This window comes from Podarcis muralis, chromosome 16 (genome assembly GCF_964188315.1).
Source record: "Podarcis muralis chromosome 16, rPodMur119.hap1.1, whole genome shotgun sequence".
In the NCBI taxonomy this organism is placed as follows: domain Eukaryota; kingdom Metazoa; phylum Chordata; class Lepidosauria; order Squamata; family Lacertidae; genus Podarcis; species Podarcis muralis.
Genome location: NC_135670.1, coordinates 37,464,746 through 37,480,929, shown reverse-complemented (window position 1 = coordinate 37,480,929; position 16,184 = coordinate 37,464,746). Strand labels below are relative to the sequence as shown.

Below are 16,184 nucleotides of genomic sequence, written 5' to 3'. Positions count from 1 at the left end.
AGAACAGCGAGAGGGATTGCTGCGCACTGCTCTCTCTCTCTCTCTCTCTCTCTCTCTCTCTCTCTCGTTGTTCTAGCTTCTGGCTTAGCTGCGCACAGCCTCTTCAGGGCAGCGGGGAGCCTTCATCCCACTGCCCTGAAGTGGCTGCGGTGGCTATCCCAGAAGCCAGAAGAGCAAGAGGGATCGGTGCGCACCGATGCCTCTTGCTCTTCTGGCTTCAGGGATAGCCATGCAAAGCCTCTTGAGTGCAGCGGGGGTGCTCCTGCCTCTTCACTCATGAGGCTTTGCATTGTTTTCTTGTTTCTTGTTTTCCTCCTCTAAAAACTAGGTGCGTCTTATGGTCGGGTGCATCTTATAGAGCGAAAAATACAGTACTTACCATTGTGTTGATTCATCTCACATAATGCCATACAATGACTGCTTGTGTTTTAAGATTATTTATTGATTTATTATCTGATCCTGACTTGTAGCTGGCTTTGTTTACCTATTGGTACACCTGGTCCTGAAACCTTTGGACAGAGACTGGGTTAACAATATTTTAATAAATGATGTGAAGATAGCCACTAAGTTTGAAGGGCTTTGAGCAAAAGTTACACAAATCTCAGGGAAGCCAAGTTCATCTACAGAGGAGGTGGTGGAACCTGCAGTCCTCCATCTGTTGTAGGGCAGCTACAGTGTTCATCACCCCATACCATTTGCCCTACTGGCTGGGGCTGGTAGGGGTTTGAGGTCCAGCAATAGCTGGAGGGTACCAAGTTCCCCATCCCTGCTCTACAGACATGGCAAATAACAAGAGCCTCATTGGACAAGGGCAAAAACCATAATGGGAAAGGCTACTTATCACTGGCTTGTGAGCATCTGGATCTTGCAGCTGGGTGCTGCTGCTGCTGGAAGCAAACTGCTGCACTCGGTGGCATGTAGGTAGCCACCTATCAACAAAAATGGTACAAGGAAGGGTTCCTTCATCGCCTGGAGTTTGGACTTGATTCATTTTGAGGTCTCTTGCGACTCTCTGATTCCATGACTCAAAAGTTGCAGTTTTTACATAGCCCCAAAACTGTGCAGCTGTTACAGTCCTTTTTCACGTGCCATGCCAAATGCTGGGATCAGGAACAGACAAATTCATGTTCGTTTGTTTGTTTCAGCCAACCTGAGGGATCTCTCCAAAGTGGACATGGAGGAAGGCTCCCATGGTATTAATTTTTTTTTTTTTAATAGCTAATGGAGGGAAAAATGAAGACTTTAGAACCACCTTCAGAAAAACCTGAACTGGGAGGAATCATTCCAATCCTTTCTTGCATAGTGCATCCCACTTTCAGTATATATCCATACTGTTTCCTCCTGGGCATTACACAAAGTCTGATTCTCCGGTGGGTGTCAGGACAGTGAGGTTTCCCCGGGCATCTTGGTCCAGTTCAATAGCTTCAAACAAAGATTTGAAGTTTCCAGCACCGAATCCCTAAAGCCACAGGAGAGAGAGAAATGTGTAAATAGTGCCAGCACTTTCTTTCCGATACCCCAGCTGGAGCTCTCTTCTGTGGCAGGTGGGATCTCCACTCCACCTCAGATGGAATGGTCGATACGGCAGAGAAGCCAGTGATCAGTCACAATGTGCCTCATATAAACACAGAAGCGTGATGGTGATGGTGATGCAGTCCCATCAGCTCAGATTTAAAAGCCACACCAGCAACGTTGTTGTTATTATTCCATCTGTCTTTTGAATAAGGGTTGTCAGGGTCAGACCTGCAGACAGCCCCTTGGAACTTGGAAGGCGCAGAGTTAAGTCCCTAGTTCAGAGTAGACTAATGCCAAATTCCAGAGCAGTAAACTCAGAAATCGGGAAGGCCAGAGGCAGGTACCTAGCCAAAGTGAGGCAGTTAGTCTGTTTTCAAGAGGCAGGAGGTGAGGTTAGTAGCAATGAACTGATCAGAAAGAGGAGACAATAATTATTCACAGTCAGCCAAGCCCCTAAGGCAGACATAGGCAAACTCAGCCCTCCAGATGTTTTGGGACTACAACTCCCATCATCCCTAGCTAACAGGACCAGTGGTCAGGGATGATGGAAACTAGTCTCAAAACATCTGGAGGGCAAAGTTTGCCTATGCCTGCCCTACTGGTTGCTCAGATCATCTGGCCTGCAAGCCGCATTACCCTCTGACAATTAGCTGCAGCATAGTAAAATCTGGCCAACAGCTCATTCTAGTGGTTGCAATATAGCATCTGGATTGTCCAAGTTGAGTCCCTTTTGTGCCTTAAAAAGGTGGTCATTTCCCAACTTTTATCATGCAAGGTTTTTTAAAAAAACAACAACTGAGCAGGGTAGAACAGAAAGCCATCTTCACACCAATCTGTGAGAGTTGATTTGTTTCCACTGAGCCTGGGGTGAGACCCGGCTGCCCAACAAACCTGGTGATTGTGGCGCTGGATGACCTCGAGGAAGACAGTTGGTCTGTCCTGAACAGGCTTTGTGAAGATCTGAAGCAGGTATCCCTTCTCGTCAAAGTCAACTAGGATTTTGAGTTCCTTCACAGCAGAAGCAAATGAAAGGGCAATGATAGAAGTTGCCCAGGAAATGGGTGAGGTGAATAATAATAATAATAATAATAATAATAATAATAATAATAATAATAATAATAATAATATTTTTATTATTTATACTCCACCCATCTGGCTGGGTTTCCCCAGCCACTCTGGGCCACTTACAGCACATAAAAAATTGTAAAACATTAGACATTAAAAACTTCCCTAAACAGGGCTGCCTTCAGATGTTTTCTAAAAGTCAGAAAGTTGTTTATTTCCTTGATATCTGATGGGAGGGCATTCCACAGCGCAGGTGCCACCACTGAGAAGACCCTCTGCCTGGTTCCCTGTAACCTCACTTCTCACAGTGAGGGAACTGCCAGAAGGCCCTTGGCACGGGACCTCAGTGTCCGGGCTGAATGATGGGGGTGGAGCTGCTCCTTCAGGTATACAGGGCCAACGCTGTTTAGGGCTTTAAAAGTCAGCACCAACATTTTGAATTGTGCTCAGAAATGCACTGGGAGCCAATGTAAGTCTTTCAAGACCAGTGTTATGTGGTCTTGGCAGCCACTCCCAGTCACCAGTCTAGATGCTGCATTCTGGATTAGTTGCAGTTTCTGGGTCACCTTCAAAGGTAGCCCACGTAGAGCGCATTGCAGTAGTCCAAGTGGGAGATAACTAGAGCATGCACCACTCTGACAAGACAGTCTGCGGGCAGGTAGGGTCTCAGCCTGTGTACCAGATGGAGCTGGTAGACAGCTGCCCTGGACACAGAATTGACCTGCATCTCCATGGACAGCTGTGAGTCCAAAATGACTCCCAGGCTGCACACCTGGTCCTTCAGGGGCACAGTTACCCCATGCAGGACCAGGATGGGCAAGGATCAAGGAGACAGGTGGTTAGTTTCACTCATCCAAGCAGCCTGTCCACATCCTCAAAGGTAAGAGATAGGAGCTGATCCCATGCAACTTGACTGGACAGAACTCTAGCACTCTCCCACCCCAGCCCTGCTCCGATGGTGGAGTCTACCTCTTTCCAAATCTGAGTGACTTTATCTGCAAAAAACTTTGCAAAATCATTGCAGGAGATCTTGGGATCCCCTCCAGGCCCTGATGGTGGAGGTGGTTCTGCTAGATTGCGAACCACTTGAAAGAGTCTCCTGCTGCTGTTTTCTGCAGATGCAATAGAGGCAGTGAAGAATGTCCTCTTTGCCGTCGCTATTGCCACCAGGAAGTGATGCCCTCAAAGCTGGGATGGGGTTAACCTGTGGCCCTCCAGATGTTGCTGGACTCCACCTCACATCTCTCTCCGGTGTTGGGCCATGCTGGCTTGGGCTGGTGAGAGCTTGGAGTCCAAGGTCACAGGATAGCCAGTCCCACCTTAAAGGTTGGTGGCCTTGCACATTACATTGGAACTGCCACAACCCCCTTCCCAATGTGAAACTCATCAAGTTGAGCAGCTGCTAAAGTAATTGCTTGCATTTGTATTGTATTTCTATCCAAGATCCTCCAAGGGGAGTATCTGGCTCTTGACCTTTCTGTTTTGCTCCCACCACTTGGAGCTAGTGGTCATTTCAAGGTCACCCACCAAGCGTCACAGATGAGTAGGGTTTTGACTTCATGCCTCGCCAGTCGGTAAGAACATAAGAAAACCCTGTTTCATCAGGCCAATGGGCCATCTAGTTCAGCCTCCTGTTCAGCCCCCATGACTAGTAGCCACTGAATTTGTCCCATCTTCTTTTAAAGCCACCCATGTTGATGGCCATCACTGCCTCCTGTGGCAGCAAGTTCCATAGTTTAACGATGCACTGTATGATGAAGTCCTAGTCTAGACCAACCTTCTGGCCACTAAGCCAAACTGCAAGATGTAGGGTAGCCCTGGTAGCCAACTCACCTCCAGTTTATCCATGTTCTCCTTCACCTTGATCTTGGCTGATTTCAATTTCTCCCTAAGTTTTTGGTAGTAGGTGGGGGGCACCACCAGGAATTCTGTGCCACGTTCTTTCAGGTTTGTGACCTGCAACCCAAAAATGTACACAGCAATGACAAAGGCCACATCCCCAAAGGTGGCCACTTATTGGTAGACTGATCAGGGAATACACTGTCTTACTGAAGCAATAATATCCGAGGTATTCAGAGCGATGTGTTGGACTCCAGGGCCCCCGTAATAGTCCACATATTCCTGCAGAGCGAAAAAGCACACAGTAAGCACAGGAAGGCACCATGTGAGTGGTGAACCGCCAGCAGCAACATCACAAAAACACCAGGCCAAGACCAGGACCTGGGAGACCAGAGTTCGAATCCCAACTCGGCCATGAAGCTCACTTTGCAACCTCAACCTAGCAAGACTGTTGTGGGGATTAAGTGAGAAGAGGGAGAACTATGTAGACCACCTTGAGCTTGAGGGGAGGAGAGAAAAATATGTCATTGTGGGTAGTAGTCTTTAACAGCCTTCATCTCCTGCCTTACTCTCTTGTAATCCTAGGCTGTAATCCCTGACACACTTATTTGGGAGCATGTTCCATGGAGCTCAGTGGGTCTTATTTCTGAGCAGAAGTGTGCTGGATTGCATTGTGATTAGCGCTTGTCTCACTGCATCCAAACACGGGAGGAATAGAAACAGGGTTTACCCAGAGTGGTGGGGTGGGAACATGTGCTCTTACTGCTGTTTTGATGAATCTTTACATGGCCATCACTAATGACAGCTGCTCTAGTCAGATTCTTTTGTATTTTCACAGTACAGGAAATTTTTACCGCATTGTGGATTTTTAAAAAATCAAATCAAACACACATACACACAGCCCTTATCTGAAAATCACAGGGCAGTTTACAGCATAAAAATAGAAGATGAGAACACAAAATACCTATTAAAACAAAATCAAACCAATAACCCCCTCCCATAAACACATTTAAAAGGCTATAGAAGAATAAGAGAAGAAGAGTTTGGATTTGATATCCTGCTTTACCACTACCCGAAGGAGCCTCAAAGCAGCTAACAATCTCCTTTCCCTTCCTCCCCCACAACAAACACTCTGTGAGGTGAATGGGGCTGAGAGACTTGAGAGAAGTGTGACTAGCCCAAGGTCACCCAGCAGCTGCATGTGGAGGAGCGGGGAATCGAACCCGGTTCACCAGATTACGATTCCACTGCTCTTAACCACTACACCACGCTGGCTATAGAATGTCAATCAGCCAAAGACCCGATTATCGAGAAATGTTTCCACCTTGCACCAGGGGAGAAGCAGTCCACAAAGTCAACGCTCCTTGCTTAAAGGAAATCTACACCACTACACAGTCTCAACCTCCTTAGAGGAAGGATTCAATAGGCAAATGCATTGGGATGGGCAGGGCTTGTACTGAAGAGGCCAAATACAGTATTTTTCGCACCATAGGACGCACTTTTTCCCCTCCAAAAATGAAGGGGAAATGTGTGTGCGTCCTATGGTGCGAATGCAGGCTTTCGCTGAAGCCTGGAGAGTGAGAGGGGTCGGTGCACACCGACCCCTCACGCTCTCCAGGCTTCGCGGACCTCCGCTGCTTGCGGAGACTTGCCTGCATGCTGAAGCCTGTGCGCGCTCAGCTCAGCACGTCCAGGCTTCGCGCACCTCTCAGCAAGCAGCGGGAGCACTCCCACGGCTTGCAGAGAGCTGCCTGTTTGGGGGCTGGGGTCGGGGGAAGCTCGAGCTTCCCCTGCCCCAGCCCCGCACCTGGGGGGGAAATAATTTTTTTCCCTTTATTTCCCCCCAAAAAAACTGGGTGCACCCCATGGTCCGGTGCGCCCTATGGTGCGAAAAATACGGTAACTCAGGCGGTCACCAGCATGGCACACCATGTGCCCATAGAGACCTTCCTGGGGGGGTGTGTCAAAAGGTCCCCCTCCCCCAATTAAATGAGGCTTGAGGCATTCCATTGCAGCCAATAGAATATGCATCTCTCTCTCTCTCTCTCTCTCTCTCTCTCTCTCTCTCTCTCTCTCTCTCTCTGTGTGTGTGTGTGTGTGTGTGTGTGTGTTGCACCCCAGAGTTTCCCCAGCATGCCAAATGCCCAGAGCCCCCAAAGCAGTTGGCACCCCCTAAAACAACTTTCTGCTACAAGCCACTGGAGTTAGAAACTGGCACCTTCTTCTCTAGGGGGTAGCTGCACCTGGTAGCACACAATTGGAATTGCAGGTGGCAATGCCTTCCCAAGCACCCTGAGGCTCTTAGATGAAACTATCTCCCCAGGTTGGCCACTGGAGGATGGTGAAAGGCTTCCTGTTTGGCCGGGGACTTTCCACAGCCCTGGTGTGTCTCTGCCTGTTCCTCTGCCCTGGCTCGAGGCTCAACTCTGGCCACTCAGCCCTGACACAAAGGACCCAGAGAGTCTCTGCTTTCACCTGGATCTGAGACTTCCTCTTCCCCATTGCAGGCTCATTGATGGGCATTTTAATGGTCTCTTCATAATTGGCCACCACAATAGACCGGAGGGCACTGTACTCTGTGTGCAGCTGCTTGTCGTCCACAGACCAGAAACGGTGAAAGAGGAGGTTTCTTTGGTACCTGCGGATGTGCAAGAAGCGCCACGTCAGAATAAGTCAAGGGCTTTAGCCACAATTATACTCTTAGAGAACATCCTGGGTGGAGTCTAGATGCATTCACAAACATTCTTTTGAAGAATTAATGACTGAAGAATTAAAAAGTTGCAACAAGGAGATGCAGCAAGGCAGCAAGAGCTACCTGGGCAGCTTCCTGCTCTGACATCCATCTGTTTCTTTTGTGAAGAGCCCATAGCTCAGGTATAGAGCACCTGCTCCTGCATCCACCTTCAACCCCTGTTATGTCCAGGCAGAGAGTCACTGCCAGTCAGGGTTGCACAGTACCAAGCCAGGTGGATGGGCCAACGGTCTAACTCTGTCGAAAGCAGTTTCTATCTAACTCAATCCTTTATTCAGAACAGTGAGGACTAGAGACCTCCTTTGTTTTTAGAGGAGGCACCACACACACTTTGCTTACAAAGACCCCAAGCTCAATCCCTAGTATCGTCAGATATGGCTGGGGAAGACTCCCATCTAATCCCCTGGAGAGCCATGGCTGACCACTGCACAGAGGGAGACTGGCCAATGGTCTACAGAAGCTGTTGATCTTCCTTCCAGAGTTGCAGCTCTGGGTCTATGGAACCATGGCTGGAATGGAAGCTGCTTGCTTGGAAGCTCAAAGAAGGAAGGGAGAGGGGATCTGCTCTGTGGGTGTTTATAATTGCATTTGTCTTGGAAATTCCATTTAAAAATCAGCTAATGGGAGGGGGAGCGGGGGGGGGTGTGGATCTCCAGGCAGCGAAGCGAGATCACATCAAAAGTCCATCTACTCCACTCTTCTCCAAACCTCCAGATGTTTTGGACTGCAACTCCCATCAAGCCCCAGGCAGCACAGCTGTCCAACATAATGGTCCCACCAGCAGTTAACCAGATTATTCTGGGAAATCCTCACGCAAGACAGGATGCCAACAGCTGCTTATCTCCAGCAGCTGGCATTCAGAGGTATAGAGTAGATGGACCTGGAGATCAATGTTAGCCATCATAGCTATTGCCCTTTGATATCCCCGCTGATAAAGCCACAGTCGAGGCCCAGCTGCCCGCATCCTCTGGGCCATGTTCCCTTGAGCAGAGCCAAGGAGAGGGTCAGCCCCCCTTCCTTCCTCCCCACCCCCCACATGCTGAGCTGGTGGGTATGCCCCAGGAGAGGATGGTCTATGAGCAGGGCCTAAATGAGGCTTTCTGTCGTCTGGATCGAAGAAGATTCAGTTGGAGACCCCACCCCCTGGATGCATGTTTGCGTACGTACATATCATGTTGTAAAGGCCACCCATAAGAAATGTCCTAAAATCAGTTCCTCTGCATCAGGGATTTAGATTGATCAGGCCCACAACATCTGGGGTCCCCATGGCTGCTCTAAATGTCCTGTGTTGTAATCGAGGAAGTTTCATGTTCTAGAAGGAAAGCAATTCTTCCCTTAAGTTGATTTCCAAAAGCAATCTTTACCATTCTGCCACAGAGTTCATCTCCTGGTCAGGCTGGTTCCCCACTATGTGGTCAATGAAGTTCAGTTTCCCAGGTGGCCTGAGAAAGAAAAAGGCAGATGAGATCAGGGGTTTTTACCTCCACAGTGTTTTTTGTGGGATGAGTACTTCTCATAAAGACAAGTGGGCCTCAGATCCTCCCACCCCCATTAACTCTTTTCAGAGAAAAACATATAGGCAAGAGAAGCCTGTTGCCAAAGGCTCATTTGAAGTATCTCAGCAACCCATTTGCAAATTAAGCTCTTGTCCGCCTTTCAGGGGTTAATCTCCCTTTACACAAAGGGTTCCCCATAAGCCAGTGTGGTGTCCTGCTAGAGTGTCAGCACAGAATCTGGGAGTCCAGCAACTTGGTCCTGAAGTTCCCTGGGTGGCCTTGGGCCAGTCATACCCCTCAGCCTAGCCTACCTCACAGGGTGGTTGTGAGGATTAAATGAGCAGGAGAGAGAACAAGGGGTGCCACCTTGAACTCCTTAGAGAGAGAAAAAGTGGGATGTGAATGCAATAAATAAATAAATAAATAAAATCAGACAGGAAATGTGGAGTGATGGGAACATACAGTCATATGTGGTGGGATTGTCCGTTAGTTAATGAATTTTGGAAACAGATTGGTATAGAAATATCGGGAATTGTGGGTAGGAAGGTGGAAATATCTAAATTAATGGTTCTTATTAGCCCAAGTAGCACCGAGTTAAAAACAAAAGAGGAATGTAAATGGGTAAAATTGATGGTAACTGCAGCCAGACAGGTTGGAAAAATCCAGAAGAGCTGCGGTGAACCAATGAAGGAAAAAAACTGAATAATATTATAATTTTAGAATATCTACAGTAACTGTGAAGATACACAGCATGAAAGGGTTTAAGGTCAGTGAGAAAGAGGAGGATTGGTTTGAGAAGCTATTGAATTATTCGGGTAGGTTTGAACAATTTGGGGCAATAAAAATGTAAAGAAACCTTGTGGATGGAGGAGTGTTAACGTATATAAAATTGTACATATGGTTTATTTGAATATGTTATTATTGATTATGTATACCCAATGTATCAGCCGCCTGGGGGTCTCACTGTTTGTGTTTGGTTGTTGGTAAATAATAATAATAATAATAATAATAATAATAATAATAATAATCAGACATCAAACTCCCTCTGATGAAAGTCACCAAAGGTTCTTTGAGCATGATTTTTGTTTTGATTCAGGTGTATGCTTAAGCTTGTCTGAAGTGTGTACCTTGAAGGATAACAACTTCCAGTGGGGTCACTGTGCTAATCTGTGTGCAGTGGGAAGGGGAAGAGAAAGAAAAGATTATTTTTACCTAAAAGTGTAATGTAGGAATGACACTCGGAAATGGCCAGGACTAGCTCCTTGCTGGTTGAACAATCCCAGTGGCAAATCTAAGTGTGTGGAGGTGGCACCCAGTCTAAAATGAGACTCAGATCTTTCACGCTAGAGTTTAACCAGAGCAGTAAGGGCTGGGTACTTACAGTCTTTTCAACAGAGGGTCCCTGAAGATGGGTGGCTCAAACCCAGGCAGGAAAAGGCCCTTGTAGCCCCTCTTCTCTATCAGGGTGTGTGTGGTGTCTCCATACTAGATGGAGGAGGAGGAAGAGGAAAGTGAAACGTTTTAATATCACTCTAGTGAGCTGAGGGATCCCACGGGCTCCCTGCCCCCAAAACTTGTTTTCTTGGTTTTTGCCAAATCTCAGCAACAGTTGTTTTAAATAACTTTCTTTTGACCCCAAGTGCTCAGGAAAATCTGTCAAAATCTTTCCACAATTTCTACTTTTAGTTAGGTGTTTTTATTTATTTATTTACTTGATTTGGGGGGGGGCAGCTGCTTCCTTGCTCCCCCCCTTCCCCTCACTTCCCTCTATAGCATGTGCAGAAACTGCTTTCTTGACTGTTGACTCTTGGCCTTGTCTGCTCCTTTCACCAGAGCCTGTCTTCGCATGCAGGGGAAGAGTTACGTACAGTGGTACCTCAGGTTAAGTACTTAATTCGTTCCGGAGGTCCGTACTTAACCGGAAACTGTTCTTAACCTGAAGCACCACTTTAGCTAATGGGGCCTCCTGCTGCTGCCGTGCCGCTGGAGCACGATTTCTGTTCTCATCCTGAAGCAAAGTTCTTAACCTGAAGCACTATTTCTGGGTTAGCGGAGTCTGTAACCTGAAGCGTATGTAACCTGAAGCGTATGTAACCTGAGGTATCACTGTATTAGGAGACTCTGATTCCCCTCACAGGCCTACAACTCCCAGAAATCCATGAGGAGGGATTATTTAATTGTAGAGTTGAGAATTGTAGTTCTGTGAGGTGAATAGGCACCTCCAAAACAGCTATTCAACACCCTTAAACTACACTTGCCAGGATGCTTTTGTAATGGGGGGGGGGCACCATGACTAATTAAAGTGCCATGATGCTGTTTTAAATGTACAGTGGTGCCTCACAAGACGAAATTAATTCGTTCCGCGAGTTTTGTCGTCTTGCGATTTTTTTCGTCTTGCGAAGCACGGTGTCGGGAAAGTTTTGGAAAAGCTTCAAAAATCACCAAAGTCTTTAAAAACCTCAAAAAAGGCTACCACACCGCGTGCTATGAGTTGCTCCTCGAAGTCAAGTCGCAACTGTATTAACGGTGTTAAGAAAAAGGAAACAAACTTGCAAGACATTTTCGTCTTGCGAAGCAAGCCCATAGGGAAAATCGTCTTGCGAAGCAGCTCAAAAAACCCTTTCATCTAGCGAGTTTTTTGTCTTGCGAGGCATTCGTCTTGCGAGGTACCACTGTATATGGTGTTATGTACTAAGCTTGGATCCTAGAACAATAGGCAAGTAGGATCCTAGCATGCAACAACTGATTGGCTTGCAGGAAAAGACCAATCAGGCTCCAGGAGGGAAGCAGAATCAGCTAATCAGATGGGACTCATTGTGTAAATAATATCTATAAGGGCCTGAGGTTTGGGGGGCAATTCAATCACTGTTTTACAAGCTGCAATAAAGAGCATGAAGTCACTACAGGACTCCGAGTATATTTCAATGGCAAACAGGACCTCTGACTCTATACATTAATCACTACCTTTGGCTAAATGCATAGCTTCTTCTTGAGGCTGAAGAAGTCTAGTAATTTCTCTCAGTCTCCAGTTCAGAAACATGAGGCTAATAAGATAGGCTTGTTTCAAGGGTTTCTGATAAAATAAAAACAAAGTGCCTAGAAAACATGCTACATAAATCCTATTTATTAATCACAGTCGTAGAGTTTAGTCCAACCCCCTGCAATGTATCCCTGACAGATGACCATTTAACCTCTACCTTCCAGTCCGTTCCACTGTCTAACAACAACTGCCTATTAGTACTGTATTATCATTTCCTGAGTCTGTCCAAATGCAGTTTATAGGTGAAAGCCCTCACTTTCTTACCGTCTGAACGACTGCAAATTTCACCTTCCCGTGTTTATCTTCCTCTATCCAGGGTTCTTTAACAATCAGAGCTCCACGCTCTCTAGCTTTCTGAGTGGGAAAAATAAAAATAGCACCTACTAGATGAAGCAAGGCGAAAGGCTAGCAAGTCTCTCAAGTCACACAGAGACCCTCCTCAGCAGAGATTCACCTGTACGATGAAATCACAGTCCTCCACTTCAAAGGCAACATCTTTGACTCCGTCCCCATGCTTCACTAAGTGTGCTCCCATTTCTGCATAATGAGAGAGAGAGAAAGAGGAAACACCAAGACAATTTAATGGAGGAGAAGTCTGTCAACTGCTGTTGGCCAAAAAAGATGAAACCTCCATAGTCATAGGCGGTGTCCTTCAGAACATTGAACGCCAGCTGTGCCTTAGTTAGGCACAGCGAATTACCTGTGCTAGTGAATTAACTGCATTGTCCTTTAAGAGCAAAAGAGACTCCATCTCCCCCCTGAGACAAGGAGAAGCCTGCATTTGAAGTCCTGCCAAGGGGCAGCATATAACCCTGGTAAAAACTCCAGCTGAGGAACTGGCAGACGTGGTGACCCTGAATCCAGCCGTCAAGGCCCATCAGAGAACGCAGAAAGAAAAAAGGAGGGAGAGGCCCACAGCCACCATGCCAGGCTGCTCGAGGGCAGGGCTGTCTTTAGCAGATGTGGCGCCGGGGTGCAAATATCCGCCCAGCACCCCCAAATTACCACAGATGAGGGGGGGCTGAAGCTGCGCACTGCCAGCCATCACGGGGCGCAACTCTCTCCCATGCCGCTGCAGGAGAGCAATCCTCGCAGAGGACTGGGAGGCAAGCTGCATGCCCGCCAGCCATATGGTTGGCGGGGCGCAGCTGGCGGGCATGCAGGGAAAGGGGAGGCCACCGGCAAAGCCACGCAGCTCCCCCACTCGCTGGGGCGCCCCTGAGAGGCTGGCGCCCTGGCGCAACGGACCACTAAGCCCTATGGGAAAGACGGCTCTGCTTGAGCGCTTCCCAGAGGCATCTGGTTGGCCATGAAGAGAAGCTGGGGGCTGGAGAGGGTATCCCTTTGGCTGGATCAGTCCTTATGATATTAAGGCACCACTCACTGGAGCTCACTCTAGGGAGCCGTGGGTGCTTCAGCACCCACAACAATATATTTGGGGGACTGAGCCACTCCAAAGTCAATGGGCGAAGTCGAAGCCCTTCGTTGCAGGCACCCACAATCTTAGGTGCGAGGGGGCACCTATGGCACCGCTGATGGGTTGTGAAGAACATGGAAACATGAGAAGGGCCTAGCCACTGGATCAGGCCAATAACTCCTCTAGTCCAGCATCCTGTTCTCACAACAGCCAACCAAGATGCCTACAAGAAGCCTGAAGGCAGGACGTGAGCACAGCAGACGATTCCCCGTTTGGGATTCCCAACAAAGGGTGCCTTCAACAGTGGAGGGAGAACAAAGCCACTGTGGCCAAGAACCACAATGCAGGCCCCCTCCATGGCTCCATGGAGCAAAATGCGCCAACACTACAGGCTGGAACAGAGGCACCAAGTTGTGCCCAACACTGCTGGGAGGGAGGGCATCGTGCATGTGTGACATCACACATACACCCCCCCCAGACATGCCAACTTGGCCTGCCATCCCCTGCCCCCACCCTACTTTTTTATGCAGCCTCTCGTTTTGGTGTCTTCCGGGAAGGAGCCCGGGCGATTCTCAAAAGGACACGCCAGGGTGAAGATGCTTTGCCTTGCCACACCCCTGGCAGAGACCACCAGAGAGCTTTCAGTGCACAGGGTCACTGAATTTTGAGGGGGCCCAACCCACCCCTTGAAAATTTGGGTGGAGCCCTCGACCACACAGCTCCCCTAGATGGCACACCTGGGCTGGAAACAATGAGATGATCTGTGTAACACTGGGATATAAACTAACTTGAAGCACAGTAAAATAAACCAGTGAACTGCATTGAAAGAGACCCTGGGAGGTCATTGAGCCCCACCCCCAATGCTCAGAGCAGAATCTGCAATGCAAGACACAATCCTGCAGCAGCCCCTTACAAACGGCTGCCCAGCCTCGGCTTAAATAGTGCTGCGGAGGGGAGTCTGCCAGCTCCCCCTGTGGCAGACAGGGCAGGAGCAGTTGCTTTAAGGAACTTTCTCTGCATGTCTGGCCAAAATCTGCCCCTCCCTGCCATTCCTGGTCCTTGATTCAAGTCCTGCCCTCTGGAGAAACAGAGAAAAAGTCTGTTCCACCTTTTATGCAACAACCCTTCTGATATTTGAAGACCACTTTCACGTCTCCCCTTAAACTTCTCTCCTCCAGGCTAAAGCACAGCCAGCAATTTAATGCATTCCTTACTGGGATTCCAGAACCCTCCCCATCCTGTTCGTCCTACTCCTGACCTGCGTGGAGCCAACACCTGTCTCAAAATGTGGCCCCCAGAGCTGGACACAGAACTCCCAGGGTTTCAAAAGGAACTCGTTTGGTAAGAAAAGTTACAACAGGACCAACTCTTGAATTACCTTGATTTCCAGGGTTGAGAGCCGAGGAGAAGATAAATATGATCTGTTGGTAATCAGAATAATAATCAGAATAACTACAAGCATTCGTTTTCTTTATGACAAGGTTAAGTGATGAGTCAAAGGCTGAAATGCTGACATTGGCATTCATTTAAAATGTTGATATCCAAGATCATTGAGACAACCAACAGGAAGCTAAAAACAGGAATATTCCATAACATCTGGAGGGCACCAGGTTGGCAAAAGGCTGGCTTAGAGAGTTGGTCTCTCATTGCTAAACCCAAGACAGTTGTGGGTCCCCCTCCCCTATTCACAATACTGTTACACTCAAGCCCAACTCTCCAAAGGGTAAGAGAGTCCAAGGGTTCCAGGTTCAATTTACTTGGAGTGAGGGTCTTTAGAATATATGGTTTATAGATGGTTTATCTACATACATCAAGGGACACGGGTGGTGCTGTGGGTTAAACCACAGAGCCTAGGGCTTGCCGATCAGAAGGTTGGCGCTCCTGCCAACCCAGCAGTTCGAGAGCACGTCAAAGTGCAAGTAGATAAATAGGTACTGCTCTGGCGGGAAGGTAAACGGCGTTTCCGTGCGCTGCTCTGGTTCGCCATGCTGGTTAGTCATGCTGGCCACATGACCTGGAAGCTGTCTGTGGACAAATGCCGGCTCCCTCGGCCTAGAGAGCGAGATGAGCACCGCAACCCCAGAGTCGTCCATGACTGGACCTAACAGTCAGGGGTCCCTTTACCTTTTATCTACACACATATATAACCTGAGCATAGGATGATGGGGCTCACAGCATGAACACCCCAGGAGATCTTGCTTATCCTTTGAGTCACAGCTTGGATTTAGCGCAGAGCAAGCATGTCTCTGTCTCCAGCTTTTCAGCCAGCTCTCTGCCCAGCAATTATTGTTCCCTTCCCCTGGCAGCTAGGTGGGGGGGAAAGGGAGACCCACTCATTTGCCCACAGGGCAATATCACTTAGTTGTAGCCCTTGCAGCTCAGCTTATCCCTTTGGCATGTGGATCATGGTACTAGTTGTCAGCTACAACTGTTGCCTAGATAAAGGGACTGGTTTTGCAAGCTTGCTCTCACACCTACCTCCGCAGGAAATTCTCTTTTTTTAAAAAAGGTCAACAATTTGTTTGTCTCTGGATTTTCATTTCTTGCAATATGGCAACCCTAGACCCCCCCCCCCAAGCCTACATCAATGCAGTTTTCTCCCCTCCTTACCTTGTCCTGTTTGACCACATGGGACACCACCTCTCTGCTTCCCGTCTCCAGACCTTTGTAGGCCAGTTCTTCAAACCCCATTTTGTTGCAATAAAATGAAGCAGCCTTTAAAGCACACAGGCGAAAAAAAGCAAAACGGCTTTTTAAAAAAGCATGTTATCAGTAAGTCACCAGACACATATTAAGTCTATGGGCCATAATCAGCTAAATTGTTGCAATGGTAGCTCCCTCCCCCCACCCCTGCACATCTTACGCCATCCTCAAATCCACTCTGCAGGGAGGGAAAACTCCCAGATCAGGTGGGGGACACAGAGGGGAGATCATTCTGTTGCACAAGGAGAAATCCTTGAACTGCTCAGTGCAACATTGAGTACAGCGTTACCTGTTTATCCTACTGGTGTTTTAAATCTTGGCATGACACTTGGCAAGAACCAGTGTGACATAATGGTC

General features: G+C 48.0%; 1 protein-coding gene across 1 annotated transcript in view; it reads right to left on the bottom strand.

Annotated features, from left to right (window-relative positions):
- Positions 1 to 421: 421 nt before the first annotated feature.
- Positions 422 to 16,184, bottom strand: part of HPD (4-hydroxyphenylpyruvate dioxygenase) — a 19,768-nt gene continuing 4,005 nt past the window's right edge. Inside the window, exons 4-14 of the mRNA XM_028710544.2 lie at positions 15,735 to 15,839; positions 14,503 to 14,545; positions 12,162 to 12,244; positions 11,972 to 12,061; positions 10,049 to 10,152; positions 8,536 to 8,613; positions 6,895 to 7,057; positions 4,630 to 4,701; positions 4,414 to 4,536; positions 2,407 to 2,523; positions 422 to 1,459 (exon numbers count right to left, since the gene is read on the bottom strand). Of these exons, the coding sequence (XP_028566377.2) occupies positions 1,349 to 1,459; positions 2,407 to 2,523; positions 4,414 to 4,536; positions 4,630 to 4,701; positions 6,895 to 7,057; positions 8,536 to 8,613; positions 10,049 to 10,152; positions 11,972 to 12,061; positions 12,162 to 12,244; positions 14,503 to 14,545; positions 15,735 to 15,839 (1,089 nt within the window). The 3' untranslated portion in view covers positions 422 to 1,348. The remainder of the gene's footprint in view (positions 1,460 to 2,406; positions 2,524 to 4,413; positions 4,537 to 4,629; positions 4,702 to 6,894; positions 7,058 to 8,535; positions 8,614 to 10,048; positions 10,153 to 11,971; positions 12,062 to 12,161; positions 12,245 to 14,502; positions 14,546 to 15,734; positions 15,840 to 16,184) is intronic.